The 25,378-nt window shown below is 34.7% G+C and overlaps 6 protein-coding genes across 8 annotated transcripts; 4 read left to right on the forward strand and 2 right to left on the reverse strand.

Annotated features, from left to right (window-relative positions):
• LOC109360331 (pre-mRNA-splicing factor 38B-like) lies at positions 148-6,407 on the reverse strand. Of its 3 annotated transcripts, none has more exons than XM_019605141.1 (6): positions 6,286-6,407; positions 5,304-5,678; positions 3,193-3,273; positions 2,628-2,699; positions 384-1,275; positions 148-343 (listed from the first exon to the last, which is right to left on the reverse strand). In XM_019605141.1, the coding sequence occupies exons 2-5, from the start codon at positions 5,589-5,591 to the stop codon at positions 436-438; spliced, it is 1,281 nt and encodes a 426-aa protein (XP_019460686.1). In that variant the 5' UTR covers positions 5,592-5,678; positions 6,286-6,407; the 3' UTR covers positions 148-343; positions 384-435. The 3 variants fall into 3 exon arrangements, with proteins under 3 accessions (XP_019460686.1, XP_019460687.1, XP_019460688.1); XM_019605142.1 differs by having other exon boundaries at positions 148-334; positions 374-1,275; XM_019605143.1 differs by lacking the exon at positions 6,286-6,407 and adding an exon at positions 6,155-6,271.
• On the forward strand, positions 6,871-7,948 carry LOC109360334 (protein OPI10 homolog). The gene is made up of 2 exons (XM_019605146.1): positions 6,871-7,119; positions 7,227-7,948. Exons 1-2 carry the CDS (start codon positions 7,017-7,019, stop codon positions 7,700-7,702), a joined length of 579 nt encoding a protein of 192 aa, XP_019460691.1. The 5' UTR covers positions 6,871-7,016; the 3' UTR covers positions 7,703-7,948.
• LOC109359633 (expansin-A13-like) lies at positions 10,117-10,847 on the forward strand. Its single transcript, XM_019604332.1, has 2 exons — positions 10,117-10,341; positions 10,387-10,847. Exons 1-2 carry the CDS (start codon positions 10,185-10,187, stop codon positions 10,845-10,847), a joined length of 618 nt encoding a protein of 205 aa, XP_019459877.1. The 5' UTR covers positions 10,117-10,184.
• LOC109359634 (expansin-A13) lies at positions 13,401-16,088 on the forward strand. Its single transcript, XM_019604334.1, has 2 exons — positions 13,401-13,921; positions 15,485-16,088. The coding sequence occupies exons 1-2, from the start codon at positions 13,401-13,403 to the stop codon at positions 15,792-15,794; spliced, it is 831 nt and encodes a 276-aa protein (XP_019459879.1). The 3' UTR covers positions 15,795-16,088.
• Positions 17,027-18,817, reverse strand: LOC109360333. The gene has a single exon (XM_019605145.1). It carries the CDS (start codon positions 18,464-18,466, stop codon positions 17,351-17,353), a length of 1,116 nt encoding a protein of 371 aa, XP_019460690.1. The 5' UTR covers positions 18,467-18,817; the 3' UTR covers positions 17,027-17,350.
• LOC109360332 (autophagy protein 5-like) lies at positions 19,552-25,324 on the forward strand. The gene is made up of 8 exons (XM_019605144.1): positions 19,552-19,745; positions 20,310-20,434; positions 20,807-20,873; positions 21,454-21,543; positions 21,876-21,963; positions 22,655-22,792; positions 22,960-23,091; positions 24,930-25,324. Exons 1-8 carry the CDS (start codon positions 19,563-19,565, stop codon positions 25,235-25,237), a joined length of 1,131 nt encoding a protein of 376 aa, XP_019460689.1. The 5' UTR covers positions 19,552-19,562; the 3' UTR covers positions 25,238-25,324.

Genomic DNA, 25,378 nt, shown 5'->3' on the forward strand with positions numbered 1-25,378 from the left:
ATATATGAAAAGTTTTCTTCAGGATACAATTCTACACAATATCAAAATGAAGACTAACTTATCCTTTTATTTCACGTCCAAAAGCATTGCAAAATACAAACTTTATTATCGTTAACTTTTGGTGCTGAACAAGATGTCGGGAAAATATTGTAACAAATCAATGTAAGCATGGTAGTCTCGAATTCCATAGAAATATGATCTTTCCGAGTTACAAAGCATGAAATTAAATACAACAAAAACAAATTAGTTTACAATATCCATATATAATGCTGATACAAGCAGCAGCATTCATCATTCTATAACTTATGTTAACTAAGACAAATAAAAGGGCAAGCATTCGATTATCCCTTTTAGGAATTCTTTCCATGTTGGCATCCCCTTTATTATCTTGGAAATAGTTATTCAACATCTGATGCAAGCATTAGATTACGTCTCTCAATACTTCCAAGTAGAACCACCGAGTCTAATAACCTCTTCCCCTCCATTATCCCTTCTAGGAATTCTTTCCATGTTGGCATCCCCTTTATTATCACCTAAATCACCATAGATATTCTTAAGTTTAGCTAGATTACTGGATGCAGAAGTCTTGTTTGCATCCATCAGAGGACTAGAGCGTGATTCAAGGCATGTAGTGCCAGCTTGTAGGCTCCGACTTCTACTCCTGCTCCTACTTCTACTGTGACGGTGCCTACTATCATTCCCATGATAATCACGGCTGCTTTCTCTCTGTGTATACTTAGACCTCCTATCATAATCCAAACTCCGCTCTCTCTCCCTTTCCCGCTCCCTATTCCTCCTAATTCTGTCCCTGTCCTGATCTCTATCATGGTCCCTGTATCTTTCACGGTCTCGCTCTCGCTCTCGCTCCCAGTCCCTGTTCCTATCACGGTCCCGATCCCTGTCCCTGTCCCTGGATCGTGACCGGTCTCGGTCCCTATCCCGATCAGGATATTCACGGCTTTGGCTGCGGCGACTATTTGGAGATTTTCTTATGTCATCATTACCATTTCTTTCATGAGGAGGAGGTGGGGGTATAGTACGCCGGATAGGTGAAGAGTCCCTTGTAGAGGCACGATGTGGAGCCCTCTGACCAAACGAGACCGAAAGGGAAGCTTTCACAGAAGGTGGTCGGCGGGCCGGGTCATCAGAACCATGACGGGTGGTTTCCCCTGTTGTACCACAATGCGTTGTGGGTAGCTTCAACTTTTCAAGATTAGACACAACCTGCCGCAGTACAGGAACAGGGATGCGAGGAAAGAGTGTGTCAAAGTAATACTGCAACAAAAGAAAAGACTCATCAATGTGCTTCCTTAAAGTTAAATTATCTGGAACCAAAGGAGTGAAATAAAATTTGGGAAATGCAGCATTCAAGTCTGACAATGAAGAAGGCATATTAAATTGTGTATCATGCAGAAAGTACCCAGAATCGTAGCAACAATTTTGCTCACAAAAATGACAGCTACCAAGTAGTAGTAACTTCTTAACTGAAAGAAAAAATAAGCATATGATATGTATAAAATATAAACTGAATTGGAAGAACAAGATTATGCTAATGCATTGTGCTCTAATCATACATGAATTTGATCCATACTTATCGTAACGAACAAAGTAACAAGCACTGATGCAGAAATTTGCTTTAAAAGTACTATTTATAACTTGAGAGGAGAGAGCAGCATATATTGGAAGCATTGAAATTGTCTTCCAGAAGATATATTTTTATTGTACTTGTTCCTTCTTTATTTTGAACCAAATTTGTAAGTTTGAATCGTTCGTTTTAAAATCCTCCAGATATATCATACAATTCCTTGGTACAGATGAACAGCTTCGCAGCATAAAGTTAGAATAAGAATTCCAAAACACCGTGCAATTAGGCAAACAAAGAACAGATTAATTGTTGATCAGCAATAATAGCAGTCAGCATAGCCAAACCACAAGTAGAAATTACCAAAGCAGGATACATTCAGGGCAATATATTGATGCACAACCCCTCCATATAAAGAATGAAGATGAATGATGTGTCGACCAGACTTGATGGAGGGACTAAAATATTGGGGATTTAAACTATGAAATCAAATCAATCTGGGGAACAAAATTGATAGATGTGAATATTTCAAGGACTAAAACAGGGTTATACTTCAAAACAATTAATTAAGAAAATATTCCATTTCTTATAAATAATAGAAGCCGGCCTTCATGGTGCATTCACTAAACAAAAACATGTGTCAAATAAAAATGAAGATTCGTTCAAACTAGTTCTTATCAGAAATAGGCATGCAAGTTTTATGTCCAAGATACTGAAAGCACCTCATAATGTTACTCCAAATTATGGGAGAGGAACATATCTGCCTTAGCAATCTTGTGATGCATCTTGATTCTTGTAGGAAAGCTCTGAAGAGAGAATTCTCAATTTAAACTAGTCAATACTTGAGCCAAATAAATTTTTCCCCGTGCCATTGTATGAATTACATTAAAAAAACTCAAATTCAAGGCGTCAGGCTATAATTTGCCAATAATCATATAAATGCAATTGATTGTCTACAAGCAAAACAAAAGCATGAGTACAAAGCGAATAAATAAGGAAGCACACTCATCTGAAATATAGCCTGATAGAGATAGTGATTACGAACCTGTCCAAGGAGCAAATCACGGACATATACACCCATTGTGGTCATTCGACCATTAGATCCAGGAGAAAATTCCTGAAATACAGAATTAGAACCTAATAAGAATAATTATATCACATGAATAGGAGATGATTCAAGACAACTGAAAACCAAACAGGTAACTATTTTCCAAGGGAAGGGAACATATGGAAACATAATATACAGCGGAATCTTAAGTCTAATAGATTTGTTCAAAAGCAGATCATGTGAAAAAACTTGGTGTGCTAACATTTTGAATAAGACATGCTATTTACATGGAACCCTAGTCCACATCTAGCAATGGTATAAACAACCACAGTTAAACAGGTGGAAATAGCATATTACAAAAGTGAAAGGCATGATATCCAGGCTCCAGCACATTCATCAAAACTCATTTCAGATAAAATCTAATCTGAGGCATATGGAAAGTAGGCAAATGAAAGAGAAGACACAAAATATATATAACAAATAGGATTATCAGCTCACAGTAATAAATGTCACCGCGAGATAGAATTTCAAAGGTACAGAGATCATGATCATGTCCTCGTACCTCGTCATCTTTTACATATGGCTCATACCAGTTCCACAGAGTCTTTGGATCAGCAATATATCTCAGATAGAGAAATCCAACCTGTAAGCAATATAAGGAATAAATACAGAGTATAAGATAAACAGAGAGGCGGCAAAACATGAATAAGACGAGATGTCACAATAACCTAGAATTATAAAAAATCAATTATGGAAATAAGAAAAGAATATATGTATTCTGTAAGGAACAGAACAAAGCCTTTTTATTTTGATACCGAGCAGAATAAAATGAAGCCATCCTTTTTCTTAGTAAAACAGACTTATGATCAAAATAAATGACATAAAATATGCTAGTGCGGTCCTAATTTAAGAGGCAAAGATGGAAGTGAATTATTACAAGAAAGATTTCGCTCTTTAGAATTAAATTACATAAATCTTCACAAACTTAAATTTCATGTCATAATCATAAAATGTATCACATTTCTAATAACAACTCAACAAATGTATTAAGTAGTATGTGTAACTTTTGAAAAAAGTAGGTGTTATTTTTATCAGATGACAGTTTAGCACACCACAAACATAGAGAGAGAAGAGACAGGCATAGAGAAAAGAAATACACATAATTTTTAATTTTTTAAAGAAAACAAAAAGAAAAGGCATTGTACAAATCAAAGAAAACAGAAGGGCCAATCAAAACAAAATATCTGTGCATAATTTTCAACAGATGCCCCCACCCGATGGATTTATACTCTATATAATGAATATTTTTAATATTTTTGAAGTGAACGATAAAAGGGAAAATGATACATGATTCCCCCCCACCCAAAAAAAAGTAATTAACAGTTTCTAAGAATATATGATTCAAACTTTTCAAAATGAGTAGTAGTCACTCATACGGTTAGCACTCTCAAGTGAGCTAGACCCACTTCAACTTTTTCCTGGATGCACAGAACATAGATTGTCAACACCCCTCACACTGGATGTGAGACAACCATTACCCGTACAAAATACACCTACATGTTTACAGTTTACCTTCACTTAAAGAAAAAAATTTAAAACATGATGTGGCTTCCCAATAATCCTATTCACATATGCTACTTTCCTTACTCTTTCACGCAGCGGTAAAAACAATTAATGCTGTGACTAAGCCCATCCAAGAACACTCTGAGTCATATCATCAACTAAAGCTATTTCCACATGAGAACATGTCTCAGCCTCAGTATTTTTTTTCTTTTCAAAAAGACTGCAACACACAACAAAGAACAAGCCTGGTAATTCTAAACTAGAAAACAAACAAGCAAACTTGGTAAGATAATCCTGCAGGTTGAGGCCTAAAGGTATCAAATAGCTATAAGCAATCCAATGCGTTTCCAGCATAGTGTAATTATATGATAAACATGCTCCTATATTTCACCATCCATTTGGCCCAAGGTTTTAATTCTTGCCCTATTTAAACTAGTATTTACCACGTCCAATATGGACATTGGACTGTTCTACATAACATGGCCACACCACACATAAAAACACACTCTTCATATTGGTAGTTGGTTGTGCATAGCTACCACATTCTTCGAAGAGATAAGATGCACATAGTGAGATAATAAAATGGAGATAGACAACAAGTTCTACAATGACAGAAGATCAGGAACTAAGATAAGGACGAACGGTAGTTCAAAATTAAAGTGACATTTGAAAAGACTTCATGTAAAAAAGGCTCAAAATGCTTGAAAGCAAAACAATAAGTTCAAGTGAAACTAATCAGAAGATTGATCAATGATCCAATTCGGAAACATGATTTATGGATGACATTTGACAATTCAACAGAATTCCAACCCTCACTAAATTATGAACAGGTAAAACTTACGATGTAGCATGCGACAAAAAAGTCATGCTCATATAATCAAATCATACCACTCTCTAACTTGCAACTTGCAAGCATAGTCTCTTGATATACAAGATGAGTAACTATCACATGAGTATGAAGTCACCAGCCCCTAAACTTAATACAAAGTGGGACGCTAATCACAGACAAACAAACAAAAATTGCATGCATAAACACATACGCATGACGGTGAGTATATAATAATTTCAGAACTTTGTATAGAAAATTAAGAAACGTCTGATATACAATACCGCTCTTATGTAAGGAGAATCCGGGTGTTTTAACAGCCCGTGCATTTGTTTGACAGTGAGCTTCATAGTGAAAAACTTGTAAAGAAGACAAAAAGCAGTTGAAGGACCACGACAATTTCCCGTCATCCATGGTTCGACATGATCAACTTGATTGTAAATCTCGTCAATGACTTCGTGGTATGTTTTCATCTGATAGAGCTCCTTGAAGTAATCAGAGGACAGAATATTCATACAAAGGACTTTCTCTAGCAAGGAATCAATTGGCCTGCCACAAGTCTGTACCTCCATGATGGGTCACAAAATATACTACTGCTCCCACACATAAAATTTCAAAATGTCAACTTTCAGCAATGTTGTTAAGTCACAATCGCATACCTGTATATAGCAGAGGAACAAACAGAAGTTAGAAAACTCAAAATAATATTGTTTATAATAGAATGGAGTTATAACATGGAACAAGTAAAAAAGATAAAGTTTAGTTTCATATCAATCAAAAGTAGAACTATCAAAGCAAGAAAGAAAGCTCATTTGGTGCAAAAAAAGTCTTGTAACAATTCAAGGGGGGGACGACTTGAAAAACGATTTAAATACAATACATGATTTTTTGGGTCAAATTTGACAGATCACAAGCTTCTTACAGCTCAAATCCGCTGAGAGAGACCAAAGTAAGGTACTTTAACCGAAAATTCCATTACTGAATTACTACGATAAAAATAAATAAACTCGCTAGAATTGATACCATCTTCAACACGTGAATGGAAATTAATAAGAAAGGTGCGGGAATAGAGATACGCGAAGAACCCTAGAACAAAATAAAACAAACTACAGGGGGGATTAGGGAAGCCCTTTACCCAAAATTCGAAATTGGGTAAAAATGAGATTTGGGGTTTTCTAAACGCCACGCGATGCAGAGGAAAGAGAAGACGATTAAATAAAGCAAGGAAAACATGAAAAGGAGTTGAAAACCCGGAAGAAAACACACCAATTGGCAAAAGCTGTGTGTGGAGAGAGAGAATAAAATTGGAGCGCGGTGATGAACCCTAACTTTATGCGACTCAATATTTAGTTCTAGTTGGGACGAGAGGAAAGTCTTATAAATTTCGACTATATTAATTTTATCCCCAAAAAATATAATTCCATATTGCGAATATGGAATAGTATCACAAAAGTATTTAAAAAATAAATTATAAAAAAATACACTCGTATTTAATATCTATTTGAAACTAGTTTTTTTGGTTACAATGTATAATATAAAGTATATATTGTAATTTTTATAAGACAAATTTGGAGAATTTCAATCAATGTAAGAAATATCCTTAATCATTTAATCTATAAAAGGTTAAATAGTTTCCAAATAACAATAATCACAATTATCATGTTCTCTTTAATAATAAGTTTTGATATAATAATATAAAATTTAATTACATTTTAAAATAATTAAAGTTAAGGTTTCATCTCACTTGTCTGAAGAAATAATTACCCATTCCAAAAAGTTAATTTCTCATCCAAACCCAAAAGGTGAGAGGGTGTAGTCCAAAAAAAAATGATCTTCTCTTAAAACCCTTTGGTTGCAGAAATCCAACCCTCACTAAATCGAGAATGTTCTAGACAGAATGTTGTGGTGCAAACCATTCTTGTTGTTCTTCTTTAAATCCTTTGCTTGCATGACTCTGTAGAAGTTGAAAGAAGTGAAGAAATTTGATCATCATCATCATGTTCGGAGTGGTTTTCCCAAATCGTAGCTTCCCCATGGACATATCCTCTTTCTCTCAAATCGACACCTTCCACTGGATCCTCGACATGAACACTTTCGTCGGTATTTCATTCACTAACCCTAAACTCTACTCATTAATTTAACATATGCTACCCTTTCCTCTGGCGTACATTAGCATCCACCCCTTTAACAAATACTAACGTCCGCAGGTGAGGCCTACGACCAGGTTCGCGAAATCTGCATATTCCTCCTCAACAGCTTCACTCTCCCACCGGACAAAGCGCTCGCCGTTTACATTCAGTCGCCGGGATCACCGTTTGTTTTCGTCGGCGCCGTCACGGTCGCCCGTCCTTCGGCTGTCCTCTCATTGCCGTGGCCGGATCCTGGCTGTTCCGATGGCAGCGGACAGCTGCAGTTGACGGCGGATGCACAACTGCTAACGGCGAAAATCGGTGTATCAGTGGAGGATCTGGCGTCGCTGCCGTCGCTGGATGTGGCAGCGGAGAAGCGAATCGAGCGGCTGGCGATGAAGGTTGGTGAGAATTTGTTTAATTTCATGCAATCTTTTTGTGGTGTGGATGGATCAAAGTTGATTGTTCCAATGGATATATTAGACCGGTGGTTCAAGAAGTTCCAGGAACGAGCTAAGCGTGACCCTGAGTACTTGAAGGGTTTCGCTTTGTAGGCTATTTCCCCCTTTTCTGTTACACTTTTTATATGTTGCAAATCATTGAGGATAGGAGGGGTCTTCTTCACTCTTGTGTTATGATGATTCTAATCTAGATGTGTATTTATGGAAAATCATGCTTCAATTCATGGTGTTGTTTTCTGTGGATAATGAAGATGTGCATCAACTTGTTTTGTTTTTAATTTGAATTTGAAGTATGGTTGTGTGACAATGCCAGAGAGGAAGAGACTGTTTCATTGTGAATTAAGTTGCTGAAAATTATTGGTTCTAAGTTTAGGGCAGAAAAAATGTATAGTATTTGAAGGGTATGGGTGATAGGGAAAGTTTTATAGATGTTGATGCTAGTAAATTATGTTCCAACTTTTATGTTATGAAAATCTATTAATGGGAGTAGTATTGAAAGACGGAGAAAAGGTAAATATAATACACTATTTTTTCTCATACTCGGAATCATTATAAAAGACTGTGTTGACGTTAGTTATATGAAAGATTGTTGTTAGTATTTCTTCTTCCTAAACATATGATTCAAGGGTCACTTGAACAATGTATCCCTGTGATGTGTACTAGTTTCTGTCTACTTTTATGTTTTTGAAAGCATCTTAATTTGATTGGTTAAAGAGTTGGCTGAATCAAGATCCAAACATTGGGCTAATTGTCCTGACATTGTTGCACGGTTGGTTAGAGACTCCAGCATCAGTATTGGGAAGCATATGAGAATGAGAGGTTTCCTAAAAAATGTAGGACTAATATTTGTTAAGAATTTGGTAGAAATCATGTAAGAATCATCTCAAAAGCACCCACCCCAAACAATAATATTCAATCTTTTTTATTTCATTGCACCTTTGGCCAAGTTCAATTGAATTTTTAGACATGAGGTTGATAGGATTGACACATCTCTAGTTGGTTATGCTTATAATTATTTTGGCCTTCACATAAATTGGAATCATGTCATAACTTAATAACCCATTACTACATTTTTCTTGAAAGCCATTCCTTGCCATGCCTATAGTTATGTTATCTTCCCAGAACACATGTCTACTTTCTCATTCCAGCAGCATGATGGAGTATAATCCTTACTGGGTGACCTTGATGAAAATTTTGGTTATAGTATTTTCATTGTTCCGTGTGACACTTTGTTTGATGATGATTTCTTTATGCTTTACTTTAAAATTTCTAAATCTTAGCATGCAGAGAGAATTCACGGATAGAACTATATTGGGTCTTGTTGGCTTATAGAGGATATATGCTCCCTAAATAAATTATATCATTTGTGTTAAATATAGATTTTCTTTCTAAAAAATGGTTGAAATTTCATAATTGTGATACAAATATATCTATAGTGCATCTCTTGCACGAAGATGTAGTAATCTTCAGCTTACTGCAACGTAGTCTGTTTCATTGAGATATCATAACATTTTTAGTGGAATATGTACTTATAGAATTAGTACAACATTTATCATTGAATCAAGCCACCCACCATTTTTTGTGAAATGTGTACCAATGCACTAAATGAATGCAGACAAATGAAAAGAAAATAAGAAGAAAATAAGAGTTGTGTTTTCTAAGTAGAGGGTAGTTTAGTATTTTATTCACTCATTTTAACTTTAGTTAACGGTGTTATATCAAAGTGAGGTATGTGTAAGGGTAAAAGAAGAAGGGTAGTGTTTGTAGTTTCATTAAACTTTATGAGAGGTTCGTGTAATTTACTCAAAAAATATATATTCTCTACCTTTTTTATAATATCGTTTTAAGATTTTCGTTTTAGTTTTATTTATATGATTTTTCAAAGTTTCCTATATAAAATGAAATGAAAATCTTATCAAAATATCAAAAAAGCAATTAAATATTATTAGTTGGTGATGATTATCAAAAAAAGCAAAAAAGCAATTAAATATTATTAGTTGGTGATGATTTTGAAAGTAATACTTACTTTTGTTCTTATATATTTTGAGTGTACAATTTAATTTCAGAAAATTAAAAATTCAAATTAGTAGTTAGAGAGATCACAAATGAGTCAAAATAATCTATGTTTCTATCATAAAAATACTAAAAACACTAATTTAACTGATATTAAAACTAAAAATTTTACATGTAATTTTACGGACAACACAAATAAATTTTACCATAATTTTTTGTGTGTTATTAAAGGTATTCCACCTTTTGAGAAATCTCTTTTAAGGCGCATGACTGTTTATCTTAAAGAAGTGTTGTTCTCAAGAATCAAACTCTTAATATTTTGATAATTGCATGACAGAATTTTACACTACTAGATTAACATATTGTTGGTTGTAATTTTAAATAAATATACAAGTTGTTATGTTGCATTAAATTATCCAAAGAATGTTAAAAATGACAAGAGTAAATGAAAGCAATGGTGATATACCACATGAATAAAGTGTGAAACAGCATGAAAAGAAAGCTAAAGAAACACTGAAACAGTGCAGCAGTAGTAGTCGGTTGTTAATAAAGTACCCCAATTATGAATCACTCCATCATCACTTTCCTTATTATATTCTGTTTCCTTCTCCAAAACCTTACACACTCTAACTCTACTACAGAAATGTCACACTCACTCTTCACACTTACCATTCTCTTCTTCACACTCTCTTCATTCGTAACCTCTCACTCCCCTTCTTCGTTGTCTTCTTCTTCTTCTTCCTTCTCATATTCCCAACCTCAACCTTCTTCCTCTTCTCCTTTGATCTCCGAATGGCAATCCGCACACGCCACCTACTACGCCGCCTCCGATCCACGTGACGCCGTCGGCGGCGCGTGCGGATACGGCGATTTAATCAAAGTCGGTTACGGTCAGGCCACGGTAGGGTTGAGCGAGGTGCTGTACGAGCGTGGCCAGATCTGTGGCGCGTGCTTCGAGGTGCGTTGTGTTGATGACCTAAAGTGGTGTATACCTGGAACCTCTATCATTGTTACCGCTACTAATTTCTGTGCTCCGAACTATGGCTTCACATCTGAGGGTGGTGGACACTGTAATCCTCCAAATAAGCACTTTGTTCTACCGATTGAGGTTTTTGAGAAGATCGCTATCTGGAAAGCAGGGAACATGCCGGTGCAGTATCGCAGGTACTCTTATCATTTTTTTTCTATCTTGCATGTTGCTATGTTAAATAATTTAAGAAACTGAAATGAATCGTGATTTTGAAATTTTAATCTAGGGGAATCTTAGAAGTGCCGTAAGAGAAGTTTAAAAATAGAAAACTATCTTGGAAAATGTTGCATTCAGACTTTGGAAACTTAGGGTAGTACTTTTTAATGCAAATTTTCTTTATTTGGATTCCTTAATTATGATAGTAGTTAACATTGACCCATTAATGTCGTAGTAATAATTTAATGGTAGATGCGTCTTATAACCTTATTCTCTCGCTTTACATAGAAGTTTAGTAATTACTAGTTTAGAAATGTTTATTTGCTTTAGAGCTTTGACTATTGCAACACGCATTGTTGGTGATTAAGAAGGAAAAAAAGAGAAACTGTGGTGGAATTAACACAAATTGTAATTAAAATCTCAATGCATGTTTGGTTAAGCCAAAATGTTAGAGGAAGATGGATAGTGGATTGTTTCTTTCAAAAGGAGGTTTTGATTATTAGCAATTATGAAAATAAACTAATCTAAGTCAATCACAGTTTTTCAAAGAAGTACCAACGGGTGTTAGTTAAAGTGGTACATGCTGCATTGTCCTGACATTGTTGCACGGTTGGTTAGAGACTCCAGCATCAGTATTGGGAAGCATATGAGAATGAGAGGTTTCCTAAAAAATGTAGGACTAATATTTGTTAAGAATTTGGTAGAAATCATGTAAGAATCATCTCAAAAGCACCCACCCCAAACAATAATATTCAATCTTTTTTATTTCATTGCACCTTTGGCCAAGTTCAATTGAATTTTTAGACATGAGGTTGATAGGATTGACACATCTCTAGTTGGTTATGCTTATAATTATTTTGGCCTTCACATAAATTGGAATCATGTCATAACTTAATAACCCATTACTACATTTTTCTTGAAAGCCATTCCTTGCCATGCCTATAGTTATGTTATCTTCCCAGAACACATGTCTACTTTCTCATTCCAGCAGCATGATGGAGTATAATCCTTACTGGGTGACCTTGATGAAAATTTTGGTTATAGTATTTTCATTGTTCCGTGTGACACTTTGTTTGATGATGATTTCTTTATGCTTTACTTTAAAATTTCTAAATCTTAGCATGCAGAGAGAATTCACGGATAGAACTATATTGGGTCTTGTTGGCTTATAGAGGATATATGCTCCCTAAATAAATTATATCATTTGTGTTAAATATAGATTTTCTTTCTAAAAAATGGTTGAAATTTCATAATTGTGATACAAATATATCTATAGTGCATCTCTTGCACGAAGATGTAGTAATCTTCAGCTTACTGCAACGTAGTCTGTTTCATTGAGATATCATAACATTTTTAGTGGAATATGTACTTATAGAATTAGTACAACATTTATCATTGAATCAAGCCACCCACCATTTTTTGTGAAATGTGTACCAATGCACTAAATGAATGCAGACAAATGAAAAGAAAATAAGAAGAAAATAAGAGTTGTGTTTTCTAAGTAGAGGGTAGTTTAGTATTTTATTCACTCATTTTAACTTTAGTTAACGGTGTTATATCAAAGTGAGGTATGTGTAAGGGTAAAAGAAGAAGGGTAGTGTTTGTAGTTTCATTAAACTTTATGAGAGGTTCGTGTAATTTACTCAAAAAATATATATTCTCTACCTTTTTTATAATATCGTTTTAAGATTTTCGTTTTAGTTTTATTTATATGATTTTTCAAAGTTTCCTATATAAAATGAAATGAAAATCTTATCAAAATATCAAAAAAGCAATTAAATATTATTAGTTGGTGATGATTATCAAAAAAAGCAAAAAAGCAATTAAATATTATTAGTTGGTGATGATTATCAAAAAAAGCAAAAAAGCAATTAAATATTATTAGTTGGTGATGATTATCAAAAAAAGCAAAAAAGCAATTAAATATTATTAGTTGGTGATGATTTTGAAAGTAATACTTACTTTTGTTCTTATATATTTTGAGTGTACAATTTAATTTCAGAAAATTAAAAATTCAAATTAGTAGTTAGAGAGATCACAAATGAGTCAAAATAATCTATGTTTCTATCATAAAAATACTAAAAACACTAATTTAACTGATATTAAAACTAAAAATTTTACATGTAATTTTACGGACAACACAAATAAATTTTACCATAATTTTTTGTGTGTTATTAAAGGTATTCCACCTTTTGAGAAATCTCTTTTAAGGCGCATGACTGTTTATCTTAAAGAAGTGTTGTTCTCAAGAATCAAACTCTTAATATTTTGATAATTGCATGACAGAATTTTACACTACTAGATTAACATATTGTTGGTTGTAATTTTAAATAAATATACAAGTTGTTATGTTGCATTAAATTATCCAAAGAATGTTAAAAATGACAAGAGTAAATGAAAGCAATGGTGATATACCACATGAATAAAGTGTGAAACAGCATGAAAAGAAAGCTAAAGAAACACTGAAACAGTGCAGCAGTAGTAGTCGGTTGTTAATAAAGTACCCCAATTATGAATCACTCCATCATCACTTTCCTTATTATATTCTGTTTCCTTCTCCAAAACCTTACACACTCTAACTCTACTACAGAAATGTCACACTCACTCTTCACACTTACCATTCTCTTCTTCACACTCTCTTCATTCGTAACCTCTCACTCCCCTTCTTCGTTGTCTTCTTCTTCTTCTTCCTTCTCATATTCCCAACCTCAACCTTCTTCCTCTTCTCCTTTGATCTCCGAATGGCAATCCGCACACGCCACCTACTACGCCGCCTCCGATCCACGTGACGCCGTCGGCGGCGCGTGCGGATACGGCGATTTAATCAAAGTCGGTTACGGTCAGGCCACGGTAGGGTTGAGCGAGGTGCTGTACGAGCGTGGCCAGATCTGTGGCGCGTGCTTCGAGGTGCGTTGTGTTGATGACCTAAAGTGGTGTATACCTGGAACCTCTATCATTGTTACCGCTACTAATTTCTGTGCTCCGAACTATGGCTTCACATCTGAGGGTGGTGGACACTGTAATCCTCCAAATAAGCACTTTGTTCTACCGATTGAGGTTTTTGAGAAGATCGCTATCTGGAAAGCAGGGAACATGCCGGTGCAGTATCGCAGGTACTCTTATCATTTTTTTTCTATCTTGCATGTTGCTATGTTAAATAATTTAAGAAACTGAAATGAATCGTGATTTTGAAATTTTAATCTAGGGGAATCTTAGAAGTGCCGTAAGAGAAGTTTAAAAATAGAAAACTATCTTGGAAAATGTTGCATTCAGACTTTGGAAACTTAGGGTAGTACTTTTTAATGCAAATTTTCTTTATTTGGATTCCTTAATTATGATAGTAGTTAACATTGACCCATTAATGTCGTAGTAATAATTTAATGGTAGATGCGTCTTATAACCTTATTCTCTCGCTTTACATAGAAGTTTAGTAATTACTAGTTTAGAAATGTTTATTTGCTTTAGAGCTTTGACTATTGCAACACGCATTGTTGGTGATTAAGAAGGAAAAAAAGAGAAACTGTGGTGGAATTAACACAAATTGTAATTAAAATCTCAATGCATGTTTGGTTAAGCCAAAATGTTAGAGGAAGATGGATAGTGGATTGTTTCTTTCAAAAGGAGGTTTTGATTATTAGCAATTATGAAAATAAACTAATCTAAGTCAATCACAGTTTTTCAAAGAAGTACCAACGGGTGTTAGTTAAAGTGGTACATGCTGCATTCCCCTTAAGCAATGTCTCGGGTTCGAGTCTTGTGGATGGAAAAATGTCCGTTGGGAGAGTTAGTCCCACGTACCTGTACATGTTCCCGGCTCGGACAAGATTGCCTCAAGTGCGAGGATACATGTGAGAAACCAAAAAAAACTTTTTCAAATAAGTATAGTGAGATAGATTCGAGGATAGAGAGAATCTCTAAGAGCCAGAATGAGGATTCATGATACATTTTAGGAATATCAATAATAGTTCTGGGGTAAAGGCTCATCTAAAATGAGTTTGTCTCTAAAGGGAGTAGAATTTCAACGTGGTTATTATAAAGCTACAGATACTGTTACTTGCTCAGTTCAAAGCCAACATCACTCTATGAGAGCCTTTTTTTGAGTTTCATTTGCATAATCCCAATTCTCAGGTTGTAGAGTTTTATGTCTTGTCATTGGCTTCTCAATTGGTGCGTTGTTCTGCCCCTTCAGTCTATCAAGAACTTGGATTGTGAAAAAGCTTTCTAAAAAAACGATTGCCTTTTATAACCCTAATGAAATTGAAGTAATAAAAGCAGGATAGTAACCTAATTGGGAGAAAGATGGAGTATTTATGTGCCAGACAGCCAGCTAATTAGAATTGCATGCTACATCTCTTGAAACAAGTTTTGACTTGGATATACAGGTTACTATCATTACTGCCATGTTTATACACCAAGTTAATGGTAAAAAATCTCAATGATAAATTCTTGTATGTAAAGAAAAGGGGTTGGGTTTATGGTTCTGTTAAATAACTTCATGAAACAGTAGAAGACAGAGGTCTTATTTCAAGTAGCTTATAAAGGAACTTGTAATTCCAAAGGTAAATATTTCCACACGAGTCCTAATGAAGCAAAAGGTGAACACATTGTGCTTGGAAACTTGGTTGTTTCACTCTTCCTATTACTTATTTTGAATGTCATATTCTGTCATGGAGCAGGATAAATTGCAGAAGGGAAGGAGGTATCCGATTTACAGTCACTGGTTCTGGTATTTTCATTTCAGTCCTGATCAGCAATGTTGCTGGCCATGGAGACTTAATAGCTGTCAAGGTTAAGGGCTCAAGAACTGGTTGGCTTCCAATGGGTCGGAATTGGGGTCAAAACTGGCATGTCAATGCTTTACTTCAGAACCAGCCTCTTTCATTTGAGATTACAAGCAGTGATGGGAAAACAGTTACATCTTATAATGTTGCTCCCAAGGATTGGAGCTTTGGACAAACCTTTGAAGGCAAGCAATTTGATACTTAAAAAACATAATGAAGAACTCTTGTTTCAATGTACCAATCTCCTTCCCTTTCCCATCCCAATTTTTTTTAACCCTATTATTAGGTATATAAGTGTACCTAGCAATGGTTTTCTTATAAATATTAATTCTTTTGGTTTTGTAGCAGACTACGTAGATAGCAAATGTTTTGGTAGTTTGAAAGATTGTCATGTGAAAGTTTACCTTTCTATTATTATCTTAGAAGGTTGTTGTATGAAAATGTAAGTTGCTGGTCAAGACCATATAAGGCTAGTAATGATGTGAGACTCTTATTAAGACGTGTCATCCAACTAACTTAATATAAAAGTTTTCTTCAGTTTTAATCCATTATCCAACCCCCATTGACGATTATAAGATGATCCATCACATCAGATAAATGGTACATAAAATAATAGATAGATTTCCATCGAAAGAGGAATCATTACCTAGACAGATATGAATACTTTTTGACAACTTTGGTAAGTTTAGGATGTTTCTAATGTTTGGCATTTTTCATGTTCTCAACATCGTTTCTCACTGCTAGGAAGCTGTTATTTTATTTCATTTTAAAATTTTCACCACACTACAAATGAATGCAAGAAATAGGGTCGTGGAATTCAAACACAGCTTAATTTTTCTGTCCTCTCAACAACAAATGAGTGTACTCTTTATTGATATGCCATCTGCTCATCTTATCATCCTATATTTTCAATGTTCATTTTGCTTTCAGGTGCTAAAGCAACTATCGCATTGAGATCAAAACCCAACTGGCCAATGATTGAGTCTTCTCAGACTTTAAAATGCAGGACTACCAAATTTGTTGAATGATACTCTAACAAACAAATGTATGCTCATTCTATTTAGAGTTGTAAAACACTTCATCAGTTGATAAGCATACACTTAAAAGCAGCTTTGTAAAGTGATTAAAACCTAAAATATCATATTAGAATGATCTTGATTACCATCTAACTACTAACCAGCATGGAGCTGTTGATCCCTGAGGTGTTCTATCATTCTAAAAACAAGAAAAACTTGAGACAGCCACGATTACATTAATCCATTAAGAAAGCAAACAATGATTTCATGGATAATCTAAACTCTCCTTTATCAATCTGATTCATATTAATTGTTAACAGGTCTCAGTAAAAAAGAAAGTAACAAATAGAAGAAAAAAAATCATACAGCAATGAGAACCCACAACCCCATTCAAGTCACCCAAAAGAATGTATCCCAGTTAAAAAATTGAATACCCATTATATAGTGGTTAAAAGCATGTATGGACTGTTAGTACAGAAAATTGTATTTCTAATTTATGTGATTAATACATGAGCTGTTAGCATAAGGTAGAACAACACAAAGAATTTCAAATGTGCTTTGCTATAACAATCACTCTAAAACTAAATGAATCGAGGGCTTTGGGGTTTGAAGAATCCTAGCAAAATGCAAGCTATGAAGTAAAAACTGTCTATTAATCGAAATCATCGAAGTATCCTAACCGTATATATATCCCAGAGAGGGAGCTGAGCACAGCACATCAAAGAGGAAATTAATGCTACAAACTTCAGAGCTTCTGATGAGATTCAATAAGCAATGCATTCAACATAATATGAACCCCAGCTTCATAAACAACTCCATCATAATGCATGCCATCATCTGTACATCTGATTCCACAACTCCAACTCAGTGACCCTATATCGAGTAATTGAAAAGGGCCACCAAACTGCCTCAACATATTACTACTCTGGAGCTCTCTCTCGTACTCGCCACTCATTAAATTATTCATCTTCTCCTTCTTTTCCGGGGTATTCAACATGGAGTTTACTAAAGTCGGCATGGCTAGCCAAAACAAGTGTGGAGATCTGACTGACACAGAACCTGTTACAGGCCCATCTGTGCTGAAATCCGGTGTGATAGGCAACAATGATGTCAAAGAACTCTTCAACATCAGTAACGAGGCACCGTAATCAGAAGCATTGGTGATATGCAGCATGTGCCACAAACCAGAACCCATGACCAAAATATCTGGATAAACACGATTTTGCTTATAGTCCATCACTACATTGGTCAAATTGGTGGTGTAAGGTGCCCAAATAAAATCCAGTTTCATCCCTATCTCATCAACCACAATGTGATAATTGCTATGCCTCTTAAACAAAGACTCTCTAACAGTTTCCAAACGCTTAGAATCCAAAACCAAAGTCAACAACGATAGCGCAAAGATTCGGGATTGGGAATCCCCTGCCACCATGATCCAAGACCCATTAAGCAAATCCATAACATCATGCTTTTTCAGTCTCTGAAACTCACAGGAATCCACAGAAGTGGATCTCCTCCAAGACCAAAACTTGTCATAATTCATTGAATTGTTATTCAAAGGATCAAAATCTCTTTTGGGCTTCACTTCCCAATCAATCTCATGAAGCAATGAAACACAAGCATCACGATCATCCACAACAACATTAACAGAATTTGATGACGATGATGAGGAAACAGATGTTACAAAATCAGAAACTGAAGGGAAATAAGGGGTTAAGTGAACACCAATTGCAAGAGTGATGAAAAGGGCACCACTGAAAAATAGAACCTTGTTACGGCTCAAATGCCAACCCGCCATACCCATAGGAACAAAGAGAACCACACATGCCGCTAACAACCCAAATTGCACCGTCCCTAACATTGTTTGAATTTCAGATCCTCCTCTGAAACTCACATCACAGAAACAAATAAGTGAAAAAGATTGGATTTTGGGAACAAGGGTATTGCTACTTTGTTGTTAAGGTTGATGGGGTTGGAACTATTATGCAACCCGTGAATGAAAATGAAGTTAAGAATTCGAGATCTGAAAAGGAAATGGAGACAGGGTGAAAATTTGGTGGGGAAATTTATTAATGGCCTGTGAATGAAGGTAAAATAAATTTGGGTAGTGGTGGTAATGGGTTACAGATTCAAGACTTGTTGGCAGTGATTATCAGAGTTTCGTTTTGTTGTGTTATTTTGCATCTGATTCCTTTATTTGTCTGAGTCCTAATTGGATTTTTTTTTGCCTTAAGCAACTTCATAGTATTTTTTCTTTTATCTTCTCTTCTCGCACTGAAGGCAATCCTGTCTGATAGTCGGGAACAGACAAGTACGTGAGACTAACTCTCCTCACAAACATTTTTTCCATTCATAAGACTCGAATATATCACTTGAACCAATGTCCATTGGTTTTGTAGTATTATTTGAATTGTGATAATTAAGTACCTTTTCTGTATGGGATAATTTGTAAGGAGTTAATCTTGCTAACATGTTTTTATGAATTTATTTTGTATTTTACGAAATTATTCCAAAAAGCTTTATATTTAAGGCAGTACTACATTATTTCTATCTAAACACAGAATTAAAACATATAAAATATATTAGATTTTTTAATGTCAATATATAATATGGGCTAAAAACTAGCTTTTGTCATTTATTTTTAATTTCAACCTGGTGATTCAATAGAATAAAACTTTAATCAATCCTTGTCATTCCAATATTACTCTTCCACAATTGTATCTATAATTATGCTTAATGATACAAAATGAAAATAATACTTAAACATATAATTTTATTTATTATTATAGTATCTCTACAAAATTAAAATTTTCATTATCACCGAGAATATATTTTATATATTATACTTTTAGCTATTTATTCTACATCTACATAAATTTCATTTATTAACCATTAATCTAATAATCCAGTAATAATAGATAAAATGAAAAACCTGAAGAAAGAAAAAAGAAAGATTCATGTTTTTTAAGCACAGAAGACAAGAAGAAAAAGAAGCAAAGTACAGATTTTGTGAAGGTTTAGAAGATCTAAAGAGAGAGATGAGTGAAGCACAGAAGTTAGTATGGGAAGGTTCTATTCCTCTTCAGATTCATCTTCACCAATCTCAAGTCACCACTCTTCCTCCTCCTCCACCAGCCTTGGTATTCTTTTTCCATTTTCTCTATTTTTTTCTTTAATCTCTACCTAAACTCGATTCATAATGTTATAATTTACACTTTATGATTTTAAATTTTATATTTTTACACTTTTAACAACCATCATCGTTAAAGTTTTTGCCTTTTCCTCACTCAGGTTTGCTGCAATTATTTTTTTAAATATTTAGACTAGAATTGTTGGCATACATCATCCAATCATTGAATAGTTATATTGCTTTTGTTGGAACTTAAATTCAATATCTACATGAGTTCAGTTTTGAAGCACCAGGAGTATATTGTTTTTTTGTATATTATGAAGCAATAATCATTAATTATTAGTGGCTACATTCAGTGACGGATCTAGGACCCGAAGGCGGGGATGCAACACATGTGTTGGGTCAATGCAGTTAATCTGGGGAGCAACATATGTGTTAGGTTTAAGGGCAAAAAAATTTATGATGAAGTAATAGATGATTGGTTGACAGTGAAAAAACCCTTAAAGTAATAATGCATCACAATTAAATCCTATCTACATCTAGTAACTTGTTTATATTATCTTCTTGGTTTCAGGTCTTAGCACCTCGGATCGGGTACTTACCCTTGTTGATTTCTCTCATAAAGCCATATTTCAGCAGTACACTTCCCCCAGGGGTAGACACTATTTGGTTTGAGTACAAAGGACTGCCTCTCAAATGGTATGATATGATTTTTTAGTATTTCATTCTTGTACTTTTGCTTAATTGGTATAGATTTTTAGAAAGACACGGTGTTATCCTAGGATCAGAAATGTAAGAACGAGAAGTTACCACCTTTTGTCAATGCTAGTAACTATATGTTTTCACCCTTGAACGTTTCCGATCGCTGGTTTACTCAATGCTCTTATTTTAAAAACATTTCATTGTTGCCTTTGTCTGCACGGCCGTAACATGTGGTTATAGTTTTCATGCTGCCTTGTCATTGTTTTTCAATTTTTGAATTACAAGAACTATTTATTAATAAAAAATAACAATAACAACAATTCCCCTCATAGTAAATTGAAAGCCTTCTGTCTTTCATGGCTGTTACAGGTATATACCAACTGGAGTTCTTTTCGATCTTTTATGCACGGAGCCAGAAAGGCCATGGAATTTAACAGTAAGAACTTTACAATTTTATCTTGATTTTGTGTTCAGCTAATTTGACTGAGCATCTAATTGAGTTTTAAGTCAAGTTTTTATTGAAATTTGGGACAAAAGAAAACTTTGTTTTGAATTTCCATCTTTTTCTGGTGTTTCCTATTCATATTGCTTGCTTTGAATTGGCTCATTTAGATATCAATTGCATAAACTGGCATTAGTATATGAGATATTACATGTTCAACTTAAAAACTCTCGTAAGTAATCTAGTATCTGATGAATATAGCAGTATATCCTATGGAAAGCTACATTTTGAGTCTCTCCCCTCTTTGTTTCAGTTTACCTGATATAGTGATTTTCTGATGAAAGTGTTTATTATCGTCATCAAAATTCTTGAATTGTATAGGCGACAAGTCAATTTAAAAAGTAACAATACAAATATAGCTTTAAACTTCCCAAGGGCACTACTGCGAAAATTAAGACCAATTTACTACAAATACTTTAGTGGCCCCTTACAAGTTACAACAACACTCTTCCTACATACACAGCTCTCTACAATATTTTAGATATATTCAATCTATGTACCCTCTGATTTACAGGTACACTTTAGAGGATATCCAAGCAATTTATTGCTTCCTTGTGAAGGTGAAGATAGTGTGAAGTGGAGCTTTATTAACTCACTGAAGGAGGTTGGTTGTGTGATTTCTTCTTTGTCTATCTTTTATGGTACTCGTTTAATTTGATGATTCTTAACATGACACCTTATATCCCCATATAAAAGACAGTTTTAACTAAATTGCATAGCAGCGATTGTTCCAGATATGTTATGTGATCCAGGTCATACCTCAGTAGAGTTGTGGCTTGTGGGACATTGTATTGGATTTTCTTTTTGCCCCTTATTATCTGAAATTCAGAGTTAAGTTTTGTGAAAACTTGTGATCTTATTCCAAAGGCAAAAATGGGAGATGTTAAAATGCTCTTTTTTCACTTTCCTTCACTGAATTTTGCTTTTATTTTGCAGGCTGCTTATGTAATGAATGGGAATAGCAAGAATATCATGAATATGTCTCAACCTGATCAGGTGGAGCTCTGGCACTCTGTTTTTAGTGGTATGCTTGATTTTAAAGCTGTTACTTCGCTCTGTATTTTTTTCTTCTTTGAGATGCCCTTAATTAATTGCATGTTCTACTACTGTAAAGCCCCCATCCAGGTGACAAGAGAGGATAGGATTTTTACACGATTTCTATTCAATGGGGTAGATATCATGCAATTATTTCTTAACCGGAGCTAGTGCTGACTGTAGTGTTAAAATAATGATGTATTAAGTTAGTAAGTCATGTATTCTATTGCTGTTTGAAGGCCATGAATATGATGCTGGTGATTCAATGTGCTGTTAGCAAGGGTGTTGGTAATTGGTCGAGCACAATTTCAAAGCGCAATTTTGCAATTGCACATTATATAAGTAACCAATCCTGATCGAGCTCTATTTGACCATAAGGTTCATAAAAGCCATGTATGCTATAGCTGTTTGAAGGCCATAATTACTATTACATATATTTTGAAGGCTCAAAGCACAATTTTGCAATTGCACAATATATAAATAATCAATCACAAAGCTGATCGAGCTCTATTTGACCATAAGGTTCATAAAAGATTAGTTTATTAATATATATTTCAACAATAAAATCAACCAACACAAAGGTTCTCTATGCAGTTGGTAATTGATCGACAATCTGTTTGTTGCTCTCTTAACTTGGACATGTATCAACTATCAATGTTCAACACTCACTTGCATAGCAGGTAATTTGGAATCTTATCACCGAGTGTCATCAAAGCTTAAGCTTGGAACTTTTGAAAATGAATATACGGATAGTATAAATTCAGCTATATCTCAAAGAAGTACTGAGGAGACCCATGGGGCTGGACAAATGAAGACTGGTGAGCAATATGAACTAATTTTCGAGCCTAATTTGTCTTGCTGTTTTTGTTTTATTTTCCTCTTATGGAGCTTTTCTATCTGCCTCATCCTTTCCTTTTTGCAATATTTCTTCTTTTATCTGAACTAACGGTTTGCTTGTTTTTTTGTTATCATCTATATTTTTAAGGTAGGATTCCTGTACGTTTATATGCATGGACTGTTGGTGAGGATTTTGATGATTTAGAAGATGCACCTCAAATTGATAATTGGGACAAAGTCTCTTATATCAATCGACCCGTTGAGATTCATAAGGAAGATGGTAATCCTGTCTCATAGAGCATCCTCCTATTAGAATCCTCTAATTGATTATCCTGTTTTTATTTATCTGCAAATTAATAAACACAAAAAAGGTTAATAAAAAGACATACATACAGATCAATATACATAACAATATTTATAATTTTTTCTTTTTGAGAAAATGAATCATCATAAAGGACAAGTTATCAACACAGTCTTCGAATATAAATGAACTAAGATGAAGAAAAAAAACACAGCTTGGTATCAGCCCACTTGCTGTATCCCTAATAATTGAGGAGAGAAAAATACGAGTACAGATTGTGAGAATAAACAGAGTTAGGTTGGAGAATTTTCTTTTTCCTTTTTAATAAAAGATTAAAGGCCTATAATAAAGTGCAGGGAGATCTTATGCAAGCCTCTGGAGAAGAAAGGGGCCCATATGGCTTATATCCAACCATCCAAGTAAACCATGATGTGGCGATCCCTACGACGAGATAAAGACTAGTGTTTGAATACATGGTGTGGTGACTGAAGACTTCCCTATAACTATATGATTACACCAAGAGTTAACTTTGAGCTTTTATCTTTTCACCTTCATTTTGGTCCTTTTGGATGTGTTTATTGAGCATATCCAAGAGCTCGTGCCACAATGTTTGTTCTTTTGTAGGTTATAGTCCTTTTGGGATTATCAAGAGGGAATAAATGGTAAGCTAGATTTGTCATATTCATTTGGGAAGCACTTGACTTCCAATTAAGTAAAGTGAAGTATATGGTTGCAAATTCAGCAAGAAGCGCAATAATGGTAGCGTAGAGGTGAAATTTGAAAATCACATCATCTCGTAAGTTATACAGATTAGGCATCTTGGATCTACCATACTAAGTGGAGAAGTTCTTTTGGGGGTTATTTGTGTTCAAAATGTGCCCCTCAAGCTAGTGTTGAATGTTGGGTTTTAAAGAGCTAAAAGAGCATAAAATCATTGTTGTGAAGATGATATTATGTTAGATGAATGAACATACCCGACAAAATAGGATCAGGAACGGATGGGATAGCACATATTGACGAAAAGATGGTACAATCTTACCTCACATAGTTTGGTCCTGTGAGGAGAAGACCATTAGAATTCTTGATAAAGGAGTAAATTAGATGGACAATAACCCAATATAGGTTGAAGTAGATGGATTTACCCCTATAGAGAAAAAATCATTAGGAAAGATTTAGAGCTAAATGACCTACCAAAGGAGTTAAGTTTCTTTTCTTTTCAAAAGTAAACAGTAGCATTGTTTTATCTTTTGTAGCCGACCTCTAAGCATTGGGAAAAAGCTTTGATTGTTATTGTTGTATACAATGCACATAGCTGCAAGTAATATTATTAATACCGTACCGGTCATCAAACTAGCCAGAGTACTGGTACGATGGTATAGTGGTTCAACCGGTGGTTCACTAATTAAATACATGTGAAGTTAGGTATACATATATATTATACTAACATTAATGTTAAAAAAACAATAAATAAAACAATAATTACTTTTATTTTATTAAAAAAAAAATTAAGTGAAAACTGGCCGGTATGAGTAGTACGGTTTAATTGAGAACTGGTCAGTATGACCGGTTTTAACTAGTTTTGACTGGTATGATTGCATGACCGGTATAATTGGGACTAGTTCACCAGTTTTCTGGTTGAACTGGCTGGCACGAACCGGTTTTTACAACACTCCTGTAAGGAGCATTGATTCAATGTCTACTCCACTGTTTCCCCTTTTTTTGCCATTAATAGAAATTGGTATTTATTGTTATGATCATCTTAACTTTCTGACAATTTGACTAAGAGCATAGATGTCTGTTATATCTATTGCATGCAGGTAAACACTTCAGCTTAAATGATGCAGTCAAAAGTATTCTTCCTGAGTTTTTCCCTGCAAGTACCTTTGTTAATGAAGGAGATGCAAGCATCAACCAAAATACTGGAGAAGAGGGAGACGATACATGCGATCCTGTGTCATCTTTCCACCCACTCGACAAAGCCGAAATCAAGCTGGTGCGGATTCAAGGGATAGAACCAAAGTTGGAGATACCTTTTTCTTGGGTGGTTAGCAATTTAATGAATCCTGAGTATTTTCTGCATATGTGTGTTTGCTTGAAAGTTTCTGAAGCCAATGCCATGCAATAAGCATAAACATGTGGGGAATGTATACCACGAAACTCAAGATGCAATTCTTTTGTACATATATCTACATAACGTTTTCATTAATATTCATTTCATGATCCATTTGCTATTTTCTACTAACAGAATTTTCATCTAATCAATGTT

Source organism: Lupinus angustifolius, chromosome LG11 (genome assembly GCF_001865875.1).
Source record: "Lupinus angustifolius cultivar Tanjil chromosome LG11, LupAngTanjil_v1.0, whole genome shotgun sequence".
NCBI lineage: Eukaryota > Viridiplantae > Streptophyta > Magnoliopsida > Fabales > Fabaceae > Lupinus > Lupinus angustifolius.

What these genes read in the sequence shown, in the direction of transcription:
- LOC109360334 (XM_019605146.1), top strand. Translation starts at nt 7,017, where the DNA reads ATGTTCGGAGTGGTTTTCCCAAATCGTAGCTTCCCCATGGACATATCC. An exon ending in CGACATGAACACTTTCGTCG is followed by an intron (nt 7,120 to 7,226) that starts GTATTTCATTCA and finishes TAACGTCCGCAG; the next exon opens with GTGAGGCCTACGACCAGGTT.
- LOC109360332 (XM_019605144.1), top strand. Translation starts at nt 19,563, where the DNA reads ATGTTTTTTAAGCACAGAAGACAAGAAGAAAAAGAAGCAAAGTACAGA. An exon ending in AAAGGACTGCCTCTCAAATG is followed by an intron (nt 20,435 to 20,806) that starts GTATGATATGAT and finishes TGGCTGTTACAG; the next exon opens with GTATATACCAACTGGAGTTC. An exon ending in TGAGATTCATAAGGAAGATG is followed by an intron (nt 23,092 to 24,929) that starts GTAATCCTGTCT and finishes TATTGCATGCAG; the next exon opens with GTAAACACTTCAGCTTAAAT.
- LOC109359633 (XM_019604332.1), top strand. Translation starts at nt 10,185, where the DNA reads ATGAATCACTCCATCATCACTTTCCTTATTATATTCTGTTTCCTTCTC. An exon ending in AACCTCTCACTCCCCTTCTT is followed by an intron (nt 10,342 to 10,386) that starts CGTTGTCTTCTT and finishes CCCAACCTCAAC; the next exon opens with CTTCTTCCTCTTCTCCTTTG.
- LOC109359634 (XM_019604334.1), top strand. Translation starts at nt 13,401, where the DNA reads ATGTCACACTCACTCTTCACACTTACCATTCTCTTCTTCACACTCTCT. An exon ending in ATGCCGGTGCAGTATCGCAG is followed by an intron (nt 13,922 to 15,484) that starts GTACTCTTATCA and finishes GTCATGGAGCAG; the next exon opens with GATAAATTGCAGAAGGGAAG.
- LOC109360331 (XM_019605141.1), bottom strand. Translation starts at nt 5,591, where the DNA reads ATGGAGGTACAGACTTGTGGCAGGCCAATTGATTCCTTGCTAGAGAAA. An exon ending in ATTCTCCTTACATAAGAGCG is followed by an intron (nt 3,274 to 5,303) that starts GTATTGTATATC and finishes TATTGCTTACAG; the next exon opens with GTTGGATTTCTCTATCTGAG. An exon ending in GTGATTTGCTCCTTGGACAG is followed by an intron (nt 1,276 to 2,627) that starts GTTCGTAATCAC and finishes CTTTTGTTGCAG; the next exon opens with TATTACTTTGACACACTCTT.
- LOC109360333 (XM_019605145.1), bottom strand. Translation starts at nt 18,466, where the DNA reads ATGTTAGGGACGGTGCAATTTGGGTTGTTAGCGGCATGTGTGGTTCTC.